Genomic DNA, 26,880 nt, shown 5'->3' on the forward strand with positions numbered 1-26,880 from the left:
GCAAGTGTTTGACCAACGTTGGCTACCCTTCACGAAAAACAGCACATTTGTAACCAATAACATAAAACGTGCTTGTATGTCTTCGCAGTAAAGACTTGATTCCAATTAACACTTTTGAAATCCCGCATTATTCAACCGCTGGTATAACTGTAACGTAGATACACTTGAACATGCTTTAGAGACTGTTCTCAGTGTAAAGTCAATTTAAATCAGATCTGTAGCACCAACGCTGAACTGTGATGCAGGTAATCGGATAAACGCTGGATCCAGTAACGGAGGAGGTTAAAGCAAAAATCCGATTGGTTTTACAAAGCAGATTCCAAGAGAACACGATATACTTTTTATGGATCTGGCAAACGAGGTTTCCTGAGGTTTAGATTTTTTTGTACATTTGTCTTAGAAATACTCTGCCAGTACCGTTAATAAAATTCAGTCAAATGAGTAAAATGTACATACAGTAGAGACCATTACAAAGGGCTGTTGGTATAGGCGTAATGTCATTTTTTGTTCGTTACGTAGCTCTGATGAAGAAGGTGATTGTTTCAGAATATGACCACATAATTAGCCGTACCAATGTCCCAGGCGCTATTGTATTCAGGACATTGTACTGTACAGCTCCTGCCAGTAGTACTAGCAGGAAGCCGGCTGTCCCACAGAAAATTCAATAGGTTCAAACCAGTGATACAGGGAACCTGGATGTCTTCAGTCACCGTTAGGGCACCTTGCAAACGTTGACAAAGCCTTTACCAAAAGAAAACTTCATCCTAAGTATGTTGTAAAGTCAACATTTGTAAAAAGCGAGCCCGTAGACGTAGCCCTTCATGGCAGCGTATGGGATACAATTCTGCATTTGAGATTTTTTATTAAATGAATACCATTACTTATGTCGATTCTAAACGCAAGTGCAATATTATGCTTACGTTGGGGGGTATAGAGGAAAGGATTTCTTGAAAGGGGCCCCTCCAGTCAGGAAGATTAAAACCCCAAAATACCGTGCGTTGAAGCCATTACATCTACGCTATGCTCTCACATTCGTCCATGGGTTGCACAACCACAACTGCGCGTCTTTTTGCGAAAATACGGCAGCGGGAGGGAACCGAGGCCGCTGTCGGCGGAAGTTGAAAGATTGTTTACATCCGCTTGGAGATGGGAGGGAATGCGGGTTTAGGCTGGCGCTGAAAAATGACGTTGTCTGAAAACAAGACCGGTCAGGTAGATTTTGCAAAAGGAGTATACAGGCCGCCGAGAAGCTAAGAATTGCATAACGCCGAGATTACTGCTGGAAAGCACAGCTTTTCCACACATTGAATTTTTGACGAAAAAGCGTGTTGGTACGGACTGGGTCCTGGAGCGTTTGACGAAGGACGGCTGAAACGCACATAAGGAAAACTTTGAAAAGTAATATATTAACCCGAACTTTTGAAAACACAGCGAGTTTTCTGTTATTTTTTTTCTCCCGTTGTTTTGTTAAAAAAACAAACAAAACTAAAGGGCTCAAAGAAGGGCGCTGTGAAAAACACTTCCCCATCTTTTCATCGATCGCGTTTGGGTTTTCTTCGGAACCGAGCGGCGTGCGTGGCTGTGTTATGTCCGAGTCGGGTGCGAGCGCCGGTTCTGTAGTGTCGGACCCACAGCACTCCACGAAACTGCTCCGGGCCCTCCGCTCGTTCCGACAAGAAAAATGTTTCCAAGACGCCGTTCTGGTCCTCGACGGTGAAGAGATACCAGTCCAGAAGAACATCCTGGCAGCTGCGAGCCCGTACATCAGGTATCTTTTTCCCCTTCTCCCTTTGTTGTGTTCGCGACACAAAGCGGTTGCAGTTAATCGCGATTTTCTGCGATCCCTGTAGATCTTTACTCTTGCTTTCCCGGTGACTCGTTCGTTTGAGGCTGCTGTCAACAAAACAGTGTCACGTTTGTTAATACGAGGGTCCCATGACTTTTGTTTTTAAATGAGACGTCTGCACGGGCAGTTCTATATATTAACCAGTTGAGGATCCGACGGGCAGAGAAGCTCGTTTGGCAGTGTTTGGGCTTTGGTGCCATGAGCTAATAGGCTGGTGGAACTCGTGGCAGCACATTAGACCATCAACTCGATTGATATTGGTAACAGCTTGTCGTATGGTAATTTGTTTTAGTTATTAATTGGAAGAGTTTGTTATTCGATACCTTTGGCACTGCTGTGTAGGCTGGCAAATGTCACGGTTGGCACTTTTCACGTGGCTGAAATGTTTAAAGGAGGATTGTGCTTCTTGCATTGTAGGACCATATACTGCTTCGAATTTGACCTGGCTGGTCTCATGCCTTGTTTTGATTTCTGACAGAGAAAACATTTGCCAGCACGATTTGCTGAAATTTCAGCAAGCACAAGCTGACACAGTTTTGGAATTTATAGTTTATACAAGGGGTTTGGGTGCTGAGCAACGTTTATGGCTTTAGACGCTTAAACAGGTAGCTATCGGCTCCTCTTCAGCTGTAAGACTTTTAACCAGCCTCTCGCAGGGAGGGGCTGTTTTTTGGGTGTGGCTATATTTTTTTTCTCTGTTGCTGTTAAATATCCACACTATTGCTTTGAATTTATCATCGGTCTCGGTAAACGAGAACGTTAAGGCACTAACGATAGAACATCAAACTGAATAATATAAGTAAACGTGTAATCTGTTGATTTCGGAGAAACAAACGGAGAACAATCTCAAGAGTATTTGTAATTCAAGTGAAATCAGTGGTTCAAAAGTAGAGAGCCCAGCAAGAAGGCTTTTATTAGTATCCAATATCTGATCTATTAGAGGAAAAAATAATGACTAACATGCAAAGATTTGCAGTGGACAAACAGCCCACATCACCAGAGTGCAAATTAAATTTATCCCCAATTAGATGACTCAGACTGATACAAGGTCAGCGTTAATCATGTTCTCAGGATACTGCCAGATTCCCCAGAAGGAATGTTGTTTTGTATTTGAAAAGCTAAACCATGATGCAGATCTGATTTTTTTTTTCCCCCCTGAAGTAGTGCACCCGGAAATTACCCCACCAGTAACCGTGAGGTGCTTCACATTTAGGAAAACCATGCTACACTTTAATTGAAGCAGTTTGAGGTGCCACAGTGCACGGAATTGGTAACCTGCCCTTTTGCCATCAAAATAGAAGTCTAATTTTAAGCTAAAGAAAGATCTGCTGTAAAGAGATCTTTAGTATCTTTTCATACTGATGTTATTAGTACTGTGTAGTCCAGAGTATTGCATTCTACACACACCTGATCAATGCTGTATCCCTAGGGGCTCCACAACACCCCCCTTCGTATCCAGTGCTCTGGGGTGCAACAGTTAACAGAAATCCCCTTTCTAACGATTGTATCTCTCTTTTAACAAAAGGTAAAGGGCCATTTTAAAAATCTCGGCTTTGTGGTATATTACAGCAGACCGGAAACTGGGTGACATAATGTATAAACAACACATTTGGAGGGGAACAGGCATCTAGATTTCTGAAGATTATGTCATTGTCAATGATGGGAAGAAGTAGAAAGAAAACAGTGGATTCAGCATTTCCCAGCATGTTCTCTGCAACCAGAGCCGTAGGCTCTAAAAATAGTATTAAATACATTTGACATTCTCTGCAGTACAACAGAGGAAACTCAAAAAGGGTACAAATGAGAGGAGACCATTCAGCCCTTTAAGTCTGATTTGAAAGTTAGTAGTTAATTGATCCAAAGAGCTCATCCAGGTATTAATCAAAATAATAATAGTAGCAGTAGTAGTAGTAGTAGTATGCTATAAAACATTAATAAAAATATATGGCAAATCATGATTCTTGTTTAATCCAAAAGGTGCTGAAGTTTCAAATTTATAGATCTGAAATGCCTTGTAACATAATTTATTTATAATCACTCCCAGACTACATTTAGACTCTTTTTCAGGGCCACGAGTAGGCGATGGAACAGACAATTAGCTTCATTAAGATTCATTGAGCTTAAATCAATGTTTTGATGTGCTTGCCTACTCAGCTGAATGATGCTCTGCAGTTCTTTATATCAAGACACTAATTGTCATACAGCTGCAGAAAGTATATTCTGAGGACATTTGATTTTATACCTCACAGCTGCAGTGCATGTAAATGTAATTTGTGTAACAGGAAGGAGATGTGCAACACTTATTAATATAATTGTTAAAATTATCAAGACAGTCAGTTACATTATTTCAACAGATATACATTTTAAATGCAATTTCAACGTAAACGTGGTGCATTGTTAAATGTGTGTTAATATCTAAAGCCCATGCTTTGTATTTCTTCATAAGCCACGAGAGAGGGTGGGAGAAAAAAATGTGATTTTTTTTTAAGAAGGCATTTTTGTATAGAAGTAACCGTGTGTGCAGGAGGACGCATTTGTTTACCAGTCTCTTTTTACTTAGGCGTTAAGTTTGTCCTCACCACAAAACAACTTGATATTTTTTGGTGGGCTAGTAAATAAAAGTGTTTCCAGATGTTCATGTCAGCATAAAGTTTTTAAAAATGCAATGCAGCTGTCCAGGAACTGCAGTATGTATGTCTCTATGAGAGTTTGGTTCCAAATGAGCAGAGGGTTTTTTAGATTATACTAGTTCCATCTGTTGAATTTGTTTTAAATTTGAGGTAGTGATTTCAGTGGTGTACAATGCACATTTTCTATTTGTGGCCTTACAGGACAAGACTAAACTACAACCCACCGAAAGAAGATGGTTCCATTTGTAAGATTGAACTCCAGGGGATTTTGGTCTCTGTGATGAATGAGATTCTGGACTACATCTTCACTGGAGAGGTGAGGTTATTTGTACTGGGCCCTGAGGTCTGAACTGCGTGATAATAATTTGGAAAGCACCGTAGTCATTTACTTGTAAAATTCGGAGTTTGTGCATAAATGTTTCAAGAACAATATTCTTCATTAGTCCTGCTTGTGTGGCTTATTATTAATACTGAATACATTGCAGGCTTTAGACGCATTACAGTACACATGTGTTGTAAGTGCATTAAATGTGCTTTGTTAAAAGTCTCTAATGTATTTTAAAAAAAATTTTAACGAGCATCAAGGTGCAGTCTTCTATGTCATTTAATAACCACTGAGCATTGCTGGCAAATTCTCAATATCTTGAAGTTAAGTGTTTAGCAGTTTAGTTTTTTTTAGTTTTATAATACCTTTGCATCCTTTGTACATCTTGTGAAGTGCTTTTGTGGCTGGATAGCCACAAGGATAGATCTTAAATGTTTCTTAAGAGGTGTTTTTACATTAAGTCAGCAACATCTGAACATCTGTAGCCATTAAATTTTAATGTAATAACTGGTGTCTTAAAATAACTGTACAGTTGTATCCATACCATTAAGCTATTACCAAACACAGGAATATTTACTTGGTAGAGTGAGCTGTCATTCAGTGGAATGTGTCATTCAGAACTGGGGATCTCATTAAGTTGTTACTTGAAAGGTTTCAGGGAATTTCAGCAAACATCCTGGGTATCGTATTCCAGACACCCATTACTCTTTGTGTAGAGAAGTGCTTCCTGTTCTCAGTCCATAAGGCACTACCTGTTTAGTTTTCCTTTGTGTCCTTGGAGCCTTGAAGCGCTTTAAACCCAAACCTGTTGTGGAAATGACTTGCCTTTTAAACCAGGATCTTATGTGGCTGTTTTTCTTTGAACTCTGTCCAGGGCAGCAGCGCCCCCTTTGAGTCTCCTCAGTTTTGTGCCCATCCCCTTTTTCAGTGCTTTTCTCTGGAGCTCATCGCATTCCTCCCATGCAGATCCGGCTGAGCGAGGAAACCATACAGGACATGGTGCAGGCCGCAGACCTGCTGCTGCTCACCGACCTCAAGGCCCTGTGCTGCGAGTTCCTGGAGGGCTGCATTGTGGCGGAGAACTGCATCGGGATCCGCCAGTTTGCCCTGCACTACTGCCTGCACCACGTGCATTACGTGGCCACTGAGTTCCTGGAGACCCACTTCCGCGATGTCAGCAGCACTGAGGAGTTCCGCGAGCTGTCTCCCGAGCGGCTGAAAGAGATCATTTCCCTAGAGAAGCTGAATGTGGGCAATGAGAAGTACATCTTTGAAGCTGTGGTCAAATGGATAGCCCATGACCTGGAAGCCAGGAAGGTAAAGTTGGGAGTCATGAAATCAGCGATAAGGTTTTCGTAGGTAAAAAAAAACAGTCATGGCAACATAAGTGTACCACACATTTTTTAATCTTCTTCTTGTTTTTTTTTGTTTTTCTCTTCCATCTCCTGTTAGTTGGTCTATATAGATATAGAAGGAGAGATGTGAGTTCAGTATGTTTTTCTACTTCTGTAGATGTTGGCCGCCGTACAGGCACAGAGTGATGTTGCTAGTTTGAGCCACCTCTCTCCTACCTTCAGATTTGTCTCTGTTCATTAGAGCTTACAAATCAAATTGCCAAAAGATGCCAGGCTTGAAACTTCAAGTCTGGATGAGATCTTGCAGCTGGAAAAAACTTAAATGAAACTGCAATCTGCAACAGAAAGGGAGTCTGGCCTGTTTTCCTGCAGATTGAATAATCCTCCGATTTCTGTCCTGCCATTCACCTCACTGTTGTACAGGTGTACATGAAGGATGTCATGTCTGAGGTCTGGGTGAATGGCTTGGACCCCAACTATGTCCGGGAGCAGATGCTGAGCGATCCTCTGGTGAGGGATATCATCCGGGAGTGTAACAATATTCCCCTGAGCCCACATCATGGAGAGGCACTCCTGGCCACCTTCAAGCCCCGCGGATACTCCGAGTGCATCATTACGCTGGGCGGAGAGGACCGGGCGTAAGTCGGGGGAGGGGGGGACTATTAAGTTCTTCTCAATTGCTGACCACAGAAACAGTTAAAGGCATTTTATAATTTATAATAAGTTACTCTTTTTTTTATCAAAATAAACTTTTATTTCTCAAAACGCATTTCACAGTAGATACACATTCTAACAAATGGTTAAACTAACATCAAATAACCAACATTTTCTAATAAAGAGGTAATTGTCCATTATCAGTCCCTCCAAGCCCTACCACGTGCCATTTCCCTGTCCCGGCTCTGAAACTGCAGAGTAGGAGCTCATGGAACAGGGATTTCCACTTTAGTCCCTGTACGGGGCCCAGAGTCCCTCCTGGCGCTCCCTCGCTGTGGAGAAGCCCCATTTGGCGACGTTGCGCTTCATCCTCCCTCTGAGGTCCACAAGGGTCCTCTACTCCAGCTCCCTCGCTCCCCACGCTGTGTTGTGCCGGGTGAGAGTATTCTTCGCTTTCCACAGCCCTTGTATTGTTAGAGACACCACCAAAGCAGGTACTGTGTCCCCTTGTCCAGTCCAGTGGGTGCCAGCCCCAGCAGGGTGCACTGGTAACTGAGCACCACACAACCGCTCCCAGGAGTTGCACGGTGTTGTCCATTCTGCCCCACATCGCTTTGGCGAAGGGGCAGCTCCAGAACACGTGCCCCTGCGTTTCCTCGATGAAACGTGTGTCCCAGGGGCAATGTGGATTCCTGGTGAGCGAGTGTCTGTAAAGAACCTCTCCGGTTGCGAGACTCTGGTGCACTGCCATCCAGTCGAGGTCCTTCAGCTTGTTATCTAATTGCTTTGGCTGCATCCTTTCCCAGACTTGTCTGGGAACCCGCAGCCTTTCTTCGGTGACCAGTTGCCCCCTCACCTCCTTGTACAGGGCTCTGTGGTTGGTGCAGAGCTCTGGCTGTCTCATGGCCTCATACCTCCTGCTCCACTTGGCGGCATGGGTGTAGGTCTCTGGTCGCCTTTCTGCTCTGGGCCTCGTCAGGTGCCTCGTCATGTTGGAGAACCACAACCTGACAAAGTACTGGTACTTGTGGCTGATGGGCTCCCGCAAAAAGTTACTCTTTGGGATGGGAAGAAATCCATGGACATGCCTCCCGGTCAGTGGGCTGAACTTGTAAAGGGCTGAACCTCAGGTTGAGGTCTATGACGCATACGCCTTAGACTTTGGATGGTGTCACAAAACAACTCTGATGGAGATTCCTCAAGGGGCTGTACACAACTGCGTCACCTATAGGGTGTAGGATAGGGATTAGTAAACCAGGGCTGTCTTTATGATCTGTGAAACAGCATTGCCTGCAACTTCCCACATACCTGTAGACTTGCAGTGACCTCAGTGTGGTACACACCTCCCCTCTGATCAGAGGTGATTGTGCCGAGCGTTGCTGCAGAGCTTTTAACATATCAGAAAGAGGAGTAGCTCGATGGGTGGGCAGGCTGCACCTTTCCCTGTGGGAGTAGAGGAGTGGTTGCCGCAAGCTGAGTCATAAAGACATTTGCCTATCCAAAGCAGAGGGGTGAGTCATAAAAATGATGATTCAGTATACCGAAGAAAAGACGAGCGCTGTGGTTGTTCGATGGAATCGCCTTTTCCTGAGCTCTAAAAGAAATGTTCCATCAATGTGTAAACATCTCAAAAGCTTTTTAGTGTTTATTAAAATAATCGTAATGCTTTATTTGAATGGGACTGCATACTGTAACAATGTCACAATTGCTTTATAATCACTACACAGCCCAAGATGGCGTGCAGAAAAAACATAGCAAAATAAAACTTACCAATAATGTGCTGTGTAAGAAATAATATTAAGTACTCTCATATTGTGTATAAAAAAACAAAACATTTGATCTAGTTCCAATAGATCAGATAGCATTTAAAGGTCACTTTGTCATTTTATAATGGTCAGTTCATTGAATGTATTTTTATTTCTTCCACAGCAGACAATTTTCCTATAATTTACATTAAAGCAATTTAGAAAAAATTGAATGAGACATACAAAGTTCTTATGTTATTAAAGCTGCTGTATACAGTTGTGATTTATATTTGTCTTAAATATGGAAATAGGCTTTAGGTACTTGTTCCTGCATGCTAAGTGACCGAGCTTGGCGTGAGACTCACAGCAGGCAGCAGTGTGCACTTAGTTGTCCTATTAGTAAGAATAAAGAAATCAGTGAGAACTGATTTGTCTCTGTATCTCACAGTGAACCATTCTGAGACACTGATTGATCAAGGAAGGCATCTGGGTGAAGCAAAGTATTCCTGGGGTTAGCAGCTCGATATGGGATCCTGAAAAATACCTACAAAATTAAAATCATTATACACTTAGCTCAATTTAAGCTTGCAGGACATTTATTTCACTTATACAAATTTTGGATTAATGCCACATTTTAAAAACCTTGTCAGATTTGACAGGGTGAGAGAATCTCAGATGCTCTATGGGATGGTGTTTTCTCCAGCAGTACTCAGACGTGAAACTCTGAGCAGTCCCTCCATGAATTTTCCCTCTTTGCTGGTAAAAAGGATGCCTCCTGCTTTGTTAATTAACTGCTCTTGCAAAAGAATGAATTAATGAAACAGCTTTTGCAAAAGAATGAGATAATGGGACAGCTCTTGCAAAAGAATGAGGTAATGATGAATACTAGGGAAATGGCTGTCATTGCTTACTCATGGAATCCATCTTAACCTGTTCTTGAACACATTTCACAGAGGAGGAAGAAAAACAAATGTATTAAGTACTGTTTTTCTTCTTAGTTTCCTATTTCTTGTAAATACTGCAATGGAGTAGGTCAGTACGATGCACTGTGAGTTTATATGCTCATGCTTGAACATGTCTCAAAATTATTCTGTAAATATAATTTTAATGTGTGACTCATTAGTTGCTGCAGTTAAAATAATGTATATTTTAATGTATATTGCCCATAGGCATGTTCCATGATTCTGCTATGCACATCGTAGAATATTAATGTGCAATCAGTTTTTTAAGGTTCTGCTTTAAGATTTGTTTGCAGCATATAGAATTTGAAATAGGATAAACTTCCTGGTCGCATTTGAAACTTTTTCTCTTTCATTCCAGGACTCGTAAGCCCTCTGCAGTCATGCGCTGCATGTGTCCACTTTATGACCCAAACCGTCAGCTCTGGATCGACCTTGAACCAATGAGCACTGCACGATATGGCCATGGGGTGGTAGCAGCAGGTATGCAAATAGATTGCTCAATTCCTTATTATCATCACTAACGGCTTAATATTTTGCGTTTTGACAACAGTTCCTAAACTCTACAAGAAGAGTGGAAAGAGCAGTCATCTTTCCCAAGCCTGTCCATATGTCAAAATGTATCATTTGACAGCCTGCAAGTTTCTCGGTGCCTGAAGGAGGGTTAGTAATAATTAGAGGGGCAGGGTGTCTTTCAGTGACATCACTGGAAGCTTGCAGGTATCCAGCCAATCACAGGAGTTGTTTCAGTGAAAGCGGGACCCTAGCAGATCAACACCCATCTGACTCCTCAGTTGCACTCTGTCACTTGGGATACAGTGAGTCTTAATAAAAAGCAACTGGATGAACAAAATGGAGAGTAGATGTACTATATAAAATACTGAACAGGTATTAGGCAATAAGTAGCTGAACAACATGTTTATATATCAGCAGAGTGGATATATTTATTGGTACAGATTTTGATTAACTTGCAAACATAAATTGCTACTTTAAAATAAAATCTAAAGCATAACTGGCTGTAAGAGCAGTGATTGCAGAAACAGTGTAGTGTAGAAAATGTTAATAGTTTCATATAAATCAGCAGTTATGCTTCTCATTTTGTTCCAACTATTTTAAAGCAAGATAGCTGTGATCTATACTGGAAAGGCTTCCCTTATAGGATGGCCTTCTCTGGTTTCTGTTCTATTACATACAGACTGCCTAGTCATTTTGTGTTCTTTAGTCTTTGATGTGATAAGCTTTTGAATGCATTGTACGTGGTGACAATAGCTTCCATAAGGTCCGCTTTTGGCATTTCAACAGAAATCAGGTCAGCTGATAGTACTTGGATTCTTTATTTTCAAATTGCTTTTATCTATTTACCATAACAGGGAAGTGTAGGTTAAACAATTTCTTTCTTTAAAATGCAAATGTGGGGTGTCATCTCTGTGACTAATGTCTTTGTGGAAAGGACAGGAAGACAGTTTTTAGTTTCTCCAATAGAAAGAGTACAGAAGTTGAGTTTAAGGTCAAGTCATTCCAAAATACATAAGTGAACCATGTATTTTCAATGCAGGTAAATACAGTTTGATGCTCTGTTTGTGTGACAAACATTAATCCTCAAGGAGCATTGTCCACAAATTGTTATGTAGTGTCTCTTGCGCTTTTTGGACTGACCACACAGTGGCAGTGTGAAGCAGTTATTTTTTTAAAAAACTCCATGTGAATCTTGCCAGCTTTAACAAAACTCTAAAGTAAGCTTTTTGTAGTCAGATTAGGCATTGAAATTCCCTTAAAACAGTTTTTTTGTTTATTTAAGTGAGTTTTTTCCAGATAAGCTAATCCCAGATGGATAGATCTATTTTAAAATCTTTAGCTTTCCTATGGCCTAGTTACTGTCAGTTCAGGCATGGATCATGTCAGTGGCTTTGGAGCGTGCAGCACCCCAAACAGTGGCACACAGGTCTTCACGTCTTTCAGTGAAACTGCGGCTCCTGTGACTTAATTGTATATCAACAGGCTAATAGTAACGTCAGTAAGAAATGTGCTGCTTCTCCAGGCGCCATTATCATTCTGGTAAGGCCATGTGAATCTTGCAGCACAGCATGATGAGTGACCCACAAGAGTAACTGGGGCACTACTCCAGGAGTACTGTTTCAGATGCTCTGATTTAAGGTGATTTATAAGAGAAACTGGACTGGAGCTCTCCAGGACCTGGATTTAGACCCCTGGCTTTAATTGTCTTTGTGTGTGTTACTGCATGTATGTGCTGCCTGCCCTTCAGTGGACAGGTCCCCTGTCCAGGATGTAGTCCTGTCTTGCTCCCTGTGCTTTCAGGATGGGCTCTAGATTGTCATGTCCCTGACCAGGGATGATCTGTTTCTCATAGTATAATGAGAATATAATACGAATATAATACCAGGAATAAATACATCTCAATTAAGAAAAAATAAATCTAAATTCATAAAAAAGACATGGGGAATTCATCAGTCTGGTTTGCTAGCACCTTGTTTCTGGTTACTAGGACTGTTCAGTCCAGTCCAGTCCAGTCCAGTCCAGTAGAAACGACTTTTCTATGCCCTGTCCATTTAGAGGGATTCCTGTTCGTGGTAGGAGGGCAGGACAAAAACAAAGCTTCCCTGAGCTCAGGCGAAAGGTATGATCCTGACAGCAACAGCTGGAGCCCCATTCCCCCCATGAATGAGGTTAGTGCTATAGTTATTAAAGGAAATTTAAGTATCTTTTCTCTGTGACATTTTTCCCGTCACCTTTTTTATAAAGTAAGATCTAGCTTTAAGGAGCAAGAAGAGAGCTAAAATCAAGGGAGATTTGATTTTTAAATGATGAAATTTATACTCTCATTATTCTTCCTGATGGTTATTACATTAACTTGACCATGTCTGAATTAAATTATTTTGTCTATTACCTACCAGTTCTCTTAAGTCAATAAGTGCATGAACAATACTGTGTTTTGGGACAATTTACTTTAGGATTTGTGCTGTATTTTGTTTTCTAATTAGTTTATTATCTAAGGCATTGATGTTCTTCTGATTACTGTCAAGTAAAATTGGATTCCAAGTAATGAAATTATTTGATCTTGTCTAGTACCATTGTAATGAGTCCTTCAAAAGATGCATGCTCAGAGATGAGATTAAACCTGCAACTGCATTTCTAGTTAAGTGATGTTATATGAGTTAGAGATTAGTCACAGAAGTAAAAGATAAGTGACATCTATGGTCTATCCTCTAATTTAGGAATATCCCATCCTACAGGACAACACTGTAACTAAGGAGCAGTACAGGAATTATTATTCCAGCAGTATCAAGAAGCAGTTCATAATGTTATTTTATAGATATGTTTCCCTAGTGGATTAAACTTTTATCACTATTTTATGCGATTTTTAATGCCGATTGGTTTGAATTCTAGGAAAATAAAAGTTGCACAAGAAGATATTCTAATGAAGTAAATGCAAATATGGTGGATAAGCCATGTATTTTTCTATAAAGGAAAATGAGAGAGTTCTATCAATGGAGGCTTACGTTGTGATCAGGGTATGCCTATGATCCAGGCATCCTGGGTTTAAGCCTGGTTCTTGTCATTAGCCAGGATTCCCCAAGTAGTGGCGCACAATTCCTCCAGGGCTCTTGCAGGCATGTGGTGGTGTTGGTGAGGGTGGTGTCTCCCCTTCTATCAGTACTGAACCTGATGCCCAGGTGTGAATGTGTGTCTGTGTGTACCCTGCAATGGACTGGTGTCTGTTGCTTGCCAGGTTAGGCTCTGGCTGCCCTGCAGCCCTGTGTAGGATAAAGAGGTTAGAAAATGGATGAATGCTTTTCAACTTTAAAGTATTGGTGGCAGAGAACCTCTTTATTAAACACCTTTTTTCATAGTGTGCTTTTCAGGTTTAAACAGGTGTGCTGTTAGTGTGCTTGCATTTTGTACCCTTGCCCTTTTGTGATTCTTGATTCAGCCCAGGCACAACTTTGGAATAGTAGAGATTGATGGCCTGATCCATGTCCTTGGTGGCGAGGATGGGGAGAAAGAGTTGCTCTCCATGGAAGTGTATGACATGCATGTCAAGACCTGGAAGACTCAGTCCAGCATGACCATGGTCAGGAAGGTGAGGGACCATACTGTAGATCCTGGGACTTGTCTGAATTCTGTAAATAAGGGGGTGCAACCTTTTTCAGTGGTGGTCACATTTTAGCTGTGAAAGTTAAAGCTCTCATGCTTTTTCATCAATTTGAAAATATAGTTCTGGTACTGGGGTGTGTTCAGTAAATTAGAAAACAGGGGCTCATACTGTTCTTCAGAATTTTTGTTAATTTGGGATTAATGTGTTTTTTACTTCTTTACATTTAATACCTAATATTTTGTGTTTTAATTTCTAAATATTGCTGTCAACTCTGTATGATTTCTGCGTGACATATCTTATATACGTATCAGTATATTGTATAGTGCTTTATTATGTTTTTCAGATTTATTTATTCTTACAAAGAAGTTCTCTTCTGTGAGATTGTACCTTCAAAGCAGCCTGAGAAAGCTTGTTTGTTTTTACAGAGCCTGTGTACCAACCTTACTTTAGCATATTTTAATAGTTACAGAACTAGAATTGGAATACATTATGAAATTTAGCAGTGCCACATAATAAAGGCATTTCTGATAATAAAAGCACTTCTTCCATTTCCTCTGATGAAAATTACCCCCCACTCTGACCCTATGCTTTCTACAGATTGGATGCTATGCAACTATGAACAAGAAGATCTATGCCATGGGTGGAGGCTCTTATGGGAAACTCTATGAGTCAGTGGAGTGTTATGACCCGAAGACACAGCAATGGACAGCAATCTGCCCTCTCAAGGAAAGAAGGTACTGAGTAAAACGTTGCATCACAGTTCCAGATCTCTTCCATATTTGTCCACAGAGATATTTGTTATTACTTTAAAATAAACATCCGCTCTGACATTGCTCTTATTTACTTTGCACATTTTCCTTGTTAAACAGCAGGGTATTTTCCTTAGACTGCCCAGCTCAGAGCTGCGTACATCCAATTCATCAGACTGCACAAAACAACATCAGCTTTTGTAGTCCATGGGATCTACAAGACAGGAGGAGCATTATAATATAATTTTTACATAACAGTATTTACTGGTTCTAAATTACAGAGAACATGGGCTTCCAGCCAGTGGAGACTTTTCAGCCCCCAATTCTGATTTGTTTGTAGCTTACTGTTATGTGGATCTCACTCAGCTGGTTTTTGTTGGTTTCCAGGAAATGTGCTTCATCAACATGGATTCGTGGCTTATTCCAGAATTGCTTCCTGTTTGCAGTCATAAATGACCATTCTCTCTATTTCTGTGTGTGTTCTTGGGCCCTTGTTTCACAGCTTGTCTTGATGTAATCCTCTGGGTTGACTTTGTCAGCAGTCTTTCAGGATTTCAGTCCTGTTCAGGACTAAAGAGGTTCATTTCCCTTGACATGTCTGTGTGTGACACTCCTTTAAAGCCAAAAATTAATTTACCAGAATGATTGGTAACTGAATTCACTTAAAGAAGAAGTTTCAATCTCCCCAGATATTTAATGCAGACCCTCGTCTGGACAGGCAGAGACATATAGGAACTGTTTTGATGTGCTTTTTAAAGTCTCACGTGATGGTTCAGGAGATTTCTTTTTCCCTAGTTTGTTTTAGAACTGTGTTTCTGCCACGTACATTGCTTGTAGTGAATGCAAAATCTTTTGTTAAGCAAATATAAAAGCAAAACTTTAACACACAAGGAATCACTTAACTTTGTGTCACACACTCCTGTTTCATTGGAAAAAGAGGATTTTTGTAATTGACTCAAGGTGGGGGGGTATTAAGACATTTCTCTATCCAGTATCTCCCTCAGTCCAGTCTGTGCTAAGTGGAGCACATTTAAAAGATATGCTTGCCTTTAAAAACAGTTAACAACGGGTGTGCATTTGCTTGTTTAAGTATCTGTCTTTCTTTGTAAAGAGGACTCATGTTACCTCTGCCAGGCAGTGTGCCAAAAACTACAGTTTTCCAAGTAGCAACCCACAGCAATGTTCTCACCATATGGTCTGGGCTTACTGTGAGGCCTGCTAATTGTGCTAATGAAAAAGGCTGCAAAAGGTTTTGATAACTCCTAGTTGGATGAATAGGCTTTCAGTGGTTGGACCATGAGTGGCTGTCCTAAGGAGCATGAGGCTTTCATCTTCCTTTGATAATCCCAGATGTCCATTTTGCTGAGAACCAGTGCAACCGGTGGAATGTGCAGACCTATCTCACGAGCCATTACCATAGATAACAACCTCATTTGAATGTTATAACTCCGCAGGGTGATCAGATGGATATGACATGTGAATATTTCAGTACCCTGTGGGATACATGCCACATAGAGATCAAGCTGTTTGCGCTGCTCTCTGAGACACAACATGTTATGCAGTAGGAATTCTTGATATTTTAGTTCTCGGCAAATGCTGTGTGAACAATTGGCAGAATTGGGGTAGGACTGGGATTAATGGGCCAGGGCTCTCTTGGCATTCCGGCAGAAAGACTCCTGTGACTTGCCAGGTGCCTGTGGGCCTACGGTGACGTCAGTGAGCAATTAGCCTCCCCTCCTGGGGCTATAAGAAGTCTACAGCATGTCCATTGATGAATAGCTCTTCCAGTGGGCGTCGCAGGAGCCGGTCGGTGTGTTCTGTTTTCTCTCAAGTGGGAGTGAGAGTCATTGCCCGACAGCCAGGTTTTAAAAGAATGGCTGATTCTAAGTTGGGAAGCTGTATAATTTAAACAAATTAGCCATTTCAGATTTATTAAACGGTGCTCCTTTGAAATCTAATTAAAAATGAATATTCTACTCAAATGCCTAAAAGCAAACCTCTGTGTCATAAAGAGCTGGTTTCCCTTCTCCATCTGCACTCACTTTGTAAACATAGTGCTCTGGCTTTCTTGATTAGCGGTGTTGCACTTGAGGGGTGTCCTTTCTGCTTGTGCCAGTTTTGTCCAGATATTTTGTTTACCTCTGAGTAGACAGTTGTGATCATCATCCCCTCCAGTGGCAAAAAGAAATTTAACTAGATTTTTAAAGAAAGTATGAGTCTTCCTATATCATTGTTGTTTCTCAGGAACTATGTGAAATTTCCTGATGATATCAAGAATGCTCACAGTTTTAAAATGCATGCAGTACCTCAGTCCTTGATGGTCACAATGCAGAAGATTATAGAGATCTCTTTATATGTGGTATTGTGTCCTAATTGGAGAAAATGAGGTCATCTGGGTTTTCAAGCGCTTGAGTGGAAAACTGTGGACACTGAACCCTCCAAGACTTTCAAAAGGATTTAGTTACTGTTTGTTAGAAAAATTGGGGTGTTCTTTCTCTCACCAGGTTTGGAGCAGTGGCCTGTGGTGTTGGACAGGAGCTATATGTGTTCGGTGGGGTGAGGAGCCGAGAGACAGACGACCCCCAGACCAGCGAGATGCTGACCTGTAAATCTGAATTCTACCACGATGAGTTCAAGAGGTAATGGAACGCATCAATATCTCAGACTTGTCTTAAGAATGCGACCCTCCTTAGCCATTTGGTAAACAGCAGAAGTAACTTTCCCAGTTTTGAGCAAAACTCAGTATGTGGAAAATGCATCAGTATGTGAGCTATTGGTTTACCTTTGTACTAAAGACTGGTTAGTTAATATGACTTTAAGTGTTTGCTACAGAAAATGAATGGGAATTTGTGCACAGTTATTTTCACATTTTTGATTTACTAAGTGTACCGTGCATCATAAAGCAATGAGCAGCACAGCACTGTAAAATATGTATCATAACATTGGCTCCACAAAGATAATTGGTCTAAATTGCCTACGGATTTACTTTGTTACATCCATCATCTGCATATTCAAAGCCACTGGTTATGTGTTATAAACGTTTCATGCTTTCTATTTCCCCTTACCAGTTAATATAGTATTTCATAATTTTGTTGACACTAGTCACCAGCAGCAATAGATGTGTCAGCAATAACCAAACCAGCAAAGTTCTGCTCTTATAGAGAAAACTCAGATAAAATAAGACTGAAATTGACACTGATGGGCTTGGTGCTAAATTATTTCTAATCTTAGTGATGTAATGACCTTTCAAAAAGGTAGAATTTTCTATGCTGTAAATATAAGAAAAAAATTTAGGGGCCTTTTAGTAAAGTCTAGGTTTTTAGGAAATAATGTTTGCATGACAATTTATGCTTCATTCCTAAAATTCTTTTTTAAGATACTCTTAGTTAATGAGAATTCCCAAAACAAGCACGACGTGGCAAGATTCATCCATTTTTATTTTCCTTAGTACCATTAAAAGAACACCTTAGCATGTTTTAGCATGATTCCCTCCAAGCAATCATAGCGGTTTCTGCAGTATGAGTCATAGTGGCGAAATACGCTTGCCTGTACGACCCAATAGTTTTCAGCACAAGAAAGAAGCTTTCTTGAATTTGGACTAAGGATCAGTGTCAGGGTGCAAGCTCCTGGCTAAGATGGTAAACGGAAGCACTGTGGGAGTGGGGAGTAGTTCTTTCCTGATGCAGAGTTGCCCACACATAAAGGGTAGACAGGGTGACAGGGCAAGCAACTCCAAAGTAGCATGGTTGCATCCACTCAACACCCACACAGCAGCATCTAGCAGTGCCCTTCCTAACTCCCCATTATCCGTGACCCTCTCATTACCTGGGCTGCACAGCTCTGGGAAGGGAGCTGGGACTCACTGAAACATGCACATGCCTTGCCAGTTTTGCTGCAAGACCACCCAGCTTTGACCTCAACAGATTCTCCTCGGTTTATCTCAACCGCTGTTGAACACTTCTGAACCATTGTGTTTCACGTGGGCCTGAAAACCCTGTGCATGCAGTACCCATTTACAGATGGCCCCCCATGGTTCCATAGAGCACTGTTTTGTGTTGCCCTGGTAATCTCTGTTATGCTATCCCATCCTGAGCATTGCTGCATTCTGTTGGTTGTGATATGACTCAGGTGATAAGTAAACATGTAAACTTCATCACTGACGTAATAATAATCTTTAATTTGTGACAACTTGTATTAATTAGTATTTTATCTAGTGTTTCATTTTCTGATTTTTTAGCCATACTCTCATGTGATACAAAGGTATTGTCCATCCCTGAGGTATATATACTGGTATACAACACTTTGTAATGAGTATGTCTTTACTGTTTACAATTACTAATACTGTAGGTTATAGTAGTGTCACGTCCCACTGTTTCACAGTGGTTGATATTAGCACCAACACATCCTGCCAACGTGGTGTTTAGATTGCTGCAGTCTTAACAGAATTACATCGTCATATTAAAGTCGGCTGTAATTTCCAGCAAGCACATTTAACACATTGCAGCGGCTGTAAAAAGCAAAGGATTTACTCATTCATTTCCTTATTTTTACATGCAATATTTAAACTCCAGAGTCTGCTTATGTACTGTTGGTATTAAGTACTTTTTTAAATTTATAGCACCAGGCGAGATATACTGTACGAACAACTGTGTTTATAACAGAATCTAAAATTCATTGGTAGAATGTTCCAATATTATCATTTTTATGGGATCTCTAGTGCCATGTACCACATTTATAAATATTCACAATAAGCATTACAGTAGAATGTTAAAGAATTTCTTAGTGCCTTTATTCATTATGCTTTTAAATCTTGTGAAGTTCTTTTTCTTATTATATTTGAAGGTACAAGGTATGAGTGTTTTGTTTTTCCTTTCAGCCTTTTTATTGAGAGTCCCAGGTGCTTGTGTACTATTCCTTTCTTGCTGAGTAGTAAGTGTCAGGCTCAGCTGCCCTCCACCTGCTGTAAGTCTGTGGAAGCTCTTGGAAAAACGTGCGTCTGCATGCAGGAACATGGACCTAGGGCATGATTATCAGCATCAAACCTATAGTTTAGTCTGATAATACCAAAACAACCGCCAAATTAATTTCAGCTCTGTCAAACGCAGATGGATTAAAAGAACATACTGTCTTAAAGGAGACTTGAATTTGAAGTTATTCAGAATCCTGAGAGGTGTGGTCAAAGTATATCCAACGTGGAAGCTAAAACCATACTTAGAATCGAGAATAGGAAGTGCTTCTTTACACAAAGGGTTGTGGGTGTCTGTTATTGAAGGCATTCTCTTCAGATCATTCAGGAACCACTGGCGTAAGATTCTTAGATGAATTAGTAACCTAATTAACCTAACAAGCAAGATAGGCATATTGGCCTCCTCTTGGTTTCTAACATGTAGTTTTCAATTTTAACTTGCGATGGAGGAAGTACTAATCTTTGTCATCTTCAGCTTGGAAGTGGTACTAGGGGACATCAGCCAAGACTCAACTTTGGTTTTATCAGTCTACAGATGTAAGTTTATTCAGAGTACAAAAGGCACCCCCAAAAGAAGAACTGAAACAAAACAAGGGTTACAAAAGCCTTGTGGCTTTGCTGCTGAGAAATAAAAGTAACATTATACAGAAGTGCAGGAATTCATCACTAGATAAATTCTTTCTTATGACCACAATTGTAGTTCACATACTGTTACATGGTGATGTCAAGAAAGTGCTACTGTATCACTGTTACAAACTGATAGCAAATACCTTGAGGTAATGAAAGCTGGTGTCCACAGCATCTCCATTATGAAAACTGTTATTCTGTCTATCTCAAACTCCCAAAAGAATATAACGTATGCTTTTAGTGCAGCTCATATTCCTCCTTTGTTATAGTACACGCAGGTGCCATTTTTTCATCTTTGAGTCTATGGGGCACTTATCTTCATTCTTTGGGTTATGTGAAAACTTTTAAGTTTTTGGCTTGGTATTCGTTGCATTTAGAAATCATTTGTGACATAAAGGGCTGACCTTAATTTAGACTCTACTCCCTTCCACCAGCGTCTTGTGACCCGTCAGTTCTGAAGTTGCTGAGGTTTGTGCTTTTTCCCACGTCTGCTGTGTGTAACCTGAAAGTGGGTGATTCAGAGCTGATGGGGGTTCAAAACATAAACAGCTCCTCCTTTCCAGATAAGCAATAGATGTCATCCTCCCCCTATCCATCACCCTTTTCTTCACGGGGCTGGCTGTGGTTAAAGTCTTGTCAGTGAATCATGTTTACAATTCTATGAGCTGACCATATGCGGTGTTCGGCACACATCTTTCCAGTATGAGGGTGTGTGCAGCTCCTTTAATAAGCTGCAGATTGTGATTAAAGTTTTCCTTCAAGAGATTGGACAATGCATGCTGCAGAGATCTCTAAAGATTTCCCGAAAACCGTTTTTCCATCACATTTTCTTTAACTCGGTTTCTTGATTTCAGGTTGTGTGATAGGATCTTTGACGTACTGTTTTTTAACGTAGGTCATAAAAATAGAACTCCTGTTCTCACAAACCATGCCAAGCCACAGTCCTGTAGCATGTCAAAAGCTATTTTGTTTCTTTTTGTTTTATACACATGCCAGAATCCTATGCACAATTTTTTTAGTCTTTTCAAACTGCATTGTTTGAAGCTACTTCTTAATTGGAACTAAATTGGCAACAATAATGAATGCCATACCCTTTTATTCCGTAAGTAGTTTGTCTTAAGAAAACAGTATGACACAAAAATACAGAGATTTAAAGAAAATGTCTCCTTTGAAGGGACACTACATTATTAAAATAGCCATGCACTAACTAACCTGTTTAATTAGCTAGTAACAGGTGTTACTAGCTGACAGGCAGGCTGACAGTTTTTGGAACAATAGTGCATGCTTTTCAGTCTGTAGCAGTTGATCAGCTTTTGGTCTGTTTTTTCTATTGTTACCACTCTTTAGTTATTGATTTCATGTTGACTTCAAATGCCATCTCTCTGTCTGGAGCTGGGGTGGAAAAAAGTTATTTCACTTCCTACCAGGGCTTCTTCTTCCTGCTCATATTAATCGCTGATTAATCATTAATCACTGATTTAAGGCACACACCATTGAGTGCAGGTATACAGTAGCCATATCTGCAATATGTGGAGGCTTGAACTGGGACACCTTAGGTCAGTTCAAAAGGGACCTTACTTCCTCACAACCGATTGACAATAAAGATGCAGTTTGTCATCTGCTAAAGCAACATTTTCCTTTACCCTGATCAAAAGTTATGTTAAGTGATCAGAATTTTCTGGCCTCAGTGTACACTGCAGATTCTTTTAAGTTCAGAAATATGTAAATTATTACTTTTCTGGCGCTGTTTGCTTTGCACCCTGCCTCTACGAGTGGCACCAGATAGTATGATTATTCCATGCTGCAGCAATTACAAAGAAATTTGAGTTTCGTCAGGAGGCTTGCATTGTCTGGTGAGGATTTATTAGCTGGGCGCCTCATAAGTACGTCAAAGCTGAAGAGGTCTGCAAGCACTGTTGCCATTGCATCGTCCAACATATTATTTTTTTCTGATTAGATCATAAGATTCATATTAATAAACCCAGAAAATGCCTTTGAACTGGTTCGGTTTCTTTCTGACTGCATTTGATTTCCAGCTGAAACTCATAAAGGCAAAATGGCTTTGGAACCTTTCCCTTAATAATTTCAAATCTGCTGTTAAAACTATTCACGTTAAATATTTTTTTAAGATTGTGTTGGCAGGGGATAGAAAGTCATTGGGCGCACAGAAGTGCAATGTGATCCCCGCATCTGCTTTCAATTCTTTTTAATGCAAACTGTATGCATAGCAAAGACTGCCTGCGCTAAAAAGCTATTGCCATCCTCTGATTCGTAGACGAACCTGCACCACACCTCCTTTCACTGAATTTAGCTGGGTCCTCATAGTCTCCCCTCTCTAGGCCTTCGTCTCCAGGGATAAATTGAAATTATTCTGGACAGCAGTGGAGGGAGGGAAAGGGGCAGTAGGAATGTGGAGCCAGAAGTCAAAATAAATCCCAGATAAAATAAACTGTAGAAAAATCAGCAAAAAAGAATAAGGATTTAATCTAAAACAAAGGGCAAGAAGGATGGGTGTTTAATTTAACATTCTTGTGATTACCCTTTCCTCTACTTTTTAATGGCTATAATATATATAATTCTACTGCTGTAGGGGACAATCTTTTAACTCTTGTATGCCAGAATAATATTGTGCTGTAATAATGTCACCTATAGCAAGGTTAAGTTAGCAAAAGTAAAAGGTTTTGTAAAACTTTTATGTAACAGTGGGGGTGGGCAGCGGGCATTTTCACACTGTTGAAATCTGAGCAGTTAAATCTATTATAAAACTTTTTTTGGAATCACAAAATAATTTATCCTGGCGCCTATTGCCTGCTGGGCTCCGCAGTGCCAGTGTGTGTGCAGTGGAGGCTCGGGGCCCTGCTGCTGGGGCACTCAGACCCATGTTTTACAGGTCCTGGTGTAGAAAGCTGGCAGTGAGTAGCACTGTGGGGGATGAGGATGTTTTAGGGGGGATTTTGTGTGGGGGGGCATTAGATTTATTTTTGTATTAGATTTTAAGTTTGGAAAAATCTGAGTCCTGTACCTAGTCTGGAGACAACGAGAGACAGATCAACTCCTCCACACCCACATTCAGAGCTATTTGTCATTTGATGACGTGCTACAAGCTCCACAGTGCCTGATAAGAAAGTTACTTCAGACTGGAGGAGTTAACTTCAGGCCTGAAGTTGCCTGCCGATCACAAGAGGTGCTGTTTTTCTGAGAAGGCACTGGCCAGTAAATCCAAAATCCCAAAATAATCCTGGTTTCAGTCAGATGATGACGCAACCCACATTAAAATTAGCGACATCTGGATCATGTAAGAAACATTAAAGGAGATATTGTGATATTCTAAATGCTTATGTCTTTGGTTTAAAAATCTTGCAAAATTGAATTTTTCAGAAAATTGTAATTGGTTTCCTTCAAGTTGGTTTTGGTTTATAATTGTGTTGGGGGGGGGGGATTTTTTAGAAACCTTTATTTTCTAGTGTATATCCAGCTACAAGGGATGTTAAATAAGGGAGTAACAAGGTGTTGGACACTCATGGCTTGTATCTTACAACACCACCTTTTTTTCTAGTGGTTTGGGTCCTCCAGGCTAATTAACAAAGTGTCTTCTAATGTTAGTTGAGCAAACTGTTGAAAATAAAGTAATTACATAAAAAGAGTTTATTGCACAAGGTAGCTTTAGTTGCATGGCTATATCCATATGGCCCATGGCCTCTGCTTTCCTCACAGGAGATTCTTTGGGTGCACTACTGTGATAATTTCCTCCCTAGGGCAACACATATTGCTTCATGTTATGCTAATTCAAATTAAGCAAATAGATGACCTTTAAAGTCTAGACACAATACAGGGCTGAGACCTGGTATACACTTGACGTACAGTGCTAGGAATATGTGGAGTTACAACTATTAATTGTTTCTGACTAGCAGTCCGTTGTTCCTTGGTCTTGTATGTTGTTACCACTCAGCACTTTGTGATGCATGTCAGCTTGGGCTAGTTTGACGTATGATTTTGCTGGGATCGATACTTTGCATCTTCCTTTCACCACTTTCCTTTTACCGAGCTTTCCTTTTTACATAAACCTCTCATTGTACAAAAGGTCTCTTGTGGCTCCTGAAACGGGATAGATGCACAGTGAAAGCTGATTTGCAGATGGTTTGTGTTATCAGCAAAAAGGCACACCCAGCCGAAAAAAAAATCATTGCTGAATGAAACTTTTTCTTGCACTGCAGATTTCGGCGGTCATAAGAGAAACGGATAGCTTATTTTAAAAAACCGCCTGGTCTTATTTAAATAGCAAAAGACAAAACCCTTCCTTCGCAGACTTGAAAAATACACTCTTTGTAAATACTTTGTGCTTGAATGGGTAATTAGTTACAACATGTATAGCTAGAGCTCCAAATGTGCCTCCCATTTTGGGGTGAGTTTTCCTCAGTGCTCTGCAAGCTGAAAATTAAATTTGAATTGTTTTCTAGTTATTAAATCATGGATTACACGATTAAGGCAACAACTCCTTTAGATGCAGTGCAATTCAGGGGAAATATTACATTGTGTGTGCCTTTCAGGTGGATGTATCTGGATGACCAGAATCTGTGCATTCCAACCAGTTCGTCCTTCGTCTATGGAGCAGTACCTATTGGTGCCAGTATCTATGTGGTTGGTGATCTAGATACAGGTGAGTAGCAGATGCTTGTTATTAATGTGTAAGTAGTTTGCCCTAACCTTACACTTCTTAAATTGGGTAATGCATCTTCAGAACTGCAGTTGATCCTATCTAGTTAAGGTTATGTATTACAAGTTTAATTTGATAACCTTGTGAGATGCATCTTCCTTAACTCCAGTTACTTTTTTTCTAAAATGCTAGGTTTATTGAGTTAACTTTGCAAAAGAATTAAGGAAAAAATAATAATTACAGATTTTTACCTTTCTTTCCACGTGGTTGCATACAGCTTTTCTGCTGCTTTTGATTTGAAGTGCATATCTTTCCCACATTGGCGGTAACAATTTTTGGATTCATATACGTAATGTCCAGAAAACTGTAGGGGAAGGTCATTCTGTTTCCAGCGCTTTACGTTTTGTTTATAGACAGGTTTAAGATTCGGTTGGGAGTGCTCGCAGATTAATAGTAGTCTTGGTCTCACAGGTATATCAGTGCTGATAGGATCGGGCAGATCAGTGACCTCATATTTACAGATATCCACATATGTGCCAGTCTGTCCGAGGGGTCACTGGTCTGGTTAAGCAGATTGGTATTGGGAAGGAAAAACGGCGAAGCTTTGTGTAGTGTCTGATGTTGCCCCGGGAGAAGTGGAATGCCTCTCCGCCTGCTTGAAATGTGCCAACAGCTGCCCTGTCTCTGCCGCAAGGTACCAGCTATGACTACGTGCGGGAGTTCCGGAGGAGTACGGGCACGTGGCACCGGACCAAGCCCCTGCTGCCCTCCGACCTGCGCCGGACCGGCTGCGCCGCCCTCCGCATCGCCAACTGCAAGCTGTTCCGGCTGCAGCTCCAGCAGGGCCTGTTCCGCATCCGGGTGCCCTCCACGTAGGCACCCCAAGGCCTCCGCCTTCGCCGACCGGGAGGGAACAAGGTCACCAACGGCAACGAAGCTTCACGCAAGGCATCCGAACCAGTATTACTCGTCAACGAGCGACATAACGAAAAACCACAATGCTTTGCTCTGGGGTCACTAAGGAAATGCAGTGACTGTGGCGAATGCTTAAATCTTCAGACAACCTAGTACGACTAAGTAATTTGCGATACTTTATTGGGAAAGGAAAGCACTAGTCAGGGGGTGATACTTTATTTGAGGGTTTGCCACAGGTAAAACCGACTAAAGGAGATCTTTTGTTGTTATTTTCAGTGGTCTCTGCACTTACTAATCTGAGGTGTGTTTTAACAAGTGACCGTTCTTCATCACCAATTTTACTAAAGGAGGAATAGTTTGATTATGCAACATGTAATAGTGTTACCTACCAATTCTTTGCCTAGGTGAAAAAGTTCCATAGTGGTGTTAGTCCTGTATTTGACTTGTAGTTGTTATTGCAGCTGTGTCCAGGTTTGTAATGGGGTTATTTTCTTAAGTGGCAGATTGACAAGTTTTATAGTTGAACTACTAGTTTTAAAAGAAGCTGGATCAGATTCAAAGCATTTACTTGAACAAAAATCCAAATATTAGTTCTTCCTGAGAAAGAATGACACATAGGCACTCCCGACAGAGAATGACATGCAGCTGTGTGTTGAGGTTCTGAGCTTTGTGTCTTTTGTTCCGTTGATTATGTCCTGTCAGGGGACATGCGGTACTCTTATCACCGGGAAATGGGAATTAATTGGGAATTTTACATTTAAAGACATGCTTGTCATGCTCTTCATTCCAGTCCCAGCTGGAAGAGTAAGAAGTAGTGAATGCTATAAAAAAAGGTAAAGGGAACTCTTTCAGGGAGAGAAAATGTTATCTTGAAATGGTGCCTTTAAAACAAAGGGTTTTAATACATAGTTCGGTTCATGTTCATTCCATGAAGATAGGCACAGTATTTGGTGAAATGGATGTCTGCTGTGTCGATTCTGAGGAACAATGTTGTGGGTCCTTAGCCAGGGCTGCTGCTGTCTGGGCCATCTCTGGGCGCTGTTTGTGACTCAGGTAGCAGTTACAGGATTGTAAGTATGCAAAGACTGGACTGTTCATTTGCAACACTACCACTTCAATCTCTGCATTGAGCTTCTGCCAGCAGCACCATCATGGCCCTGCTGGAATATTGTGAGGAAGCAAGTCTGAAGCATGGATCCACTTCCAAAGCCAGGGTGCTTTCTTCATGATGGTAGCAGTTCCCTGATGCCAGTTTTTAAAACGGAGATGTGGCATGGCGGGGAGCAGCAGTTTATTGCAGGTGCCTGGATTTAAAATCATTATCCAATCCAGCGGGTTTAG

General features: G+C 40.9%; 1 protein-coding gene across 1 annotated transcript; it reads left to right on the forward strand.

Annotated features, from left to right (window-relative positions):
- The first annotated feature begins 1,202 nt into the window (after positions 1–1,202).
- Positions 1,203–26,880, forward strand: gan (gigaxonin). Its single transcript, XM_088938893.1, has 11 exons — positions 1,203–1,768; positions 4,678–4,792; positions 5,768–6,118; positions 6,580–6,794; positions 9,876–9,997; positions 12,086–12,198; positions 13,464–13,613; positions 14,226–14,362; positions 16,882–17,016; positions 24,518–24,627; positions 25,319–26,880. Exons 1-11 carry the CDS (start codon positions 1,587–1,589, stop codon positions 25,498–25,500), a joined length of 1,812 nt encoding a protein of 603 aa, XP_088795019.1. The 5' UTR covers positions 1,203–1,586; the 3' UTR covers positions 25,501–26,880.

The sequence above is a fragment of the Atractosteus spatula genome, chromosome 21 (assembly GCF_055471065.1).
Source record: "Atractosteus spatula isolate fAtrSpa1 chromosome 21, fAtrSpa1.hap1, whole genome shotgun sequence".
NCBI classification, from domain to species: domain Eukaryota; kingdom Metazoa; phylum Chordata; class Actinopteri; order Semionotiformes; family Lepisosteidae; genus Atractosteus; species Atractosteus spatula.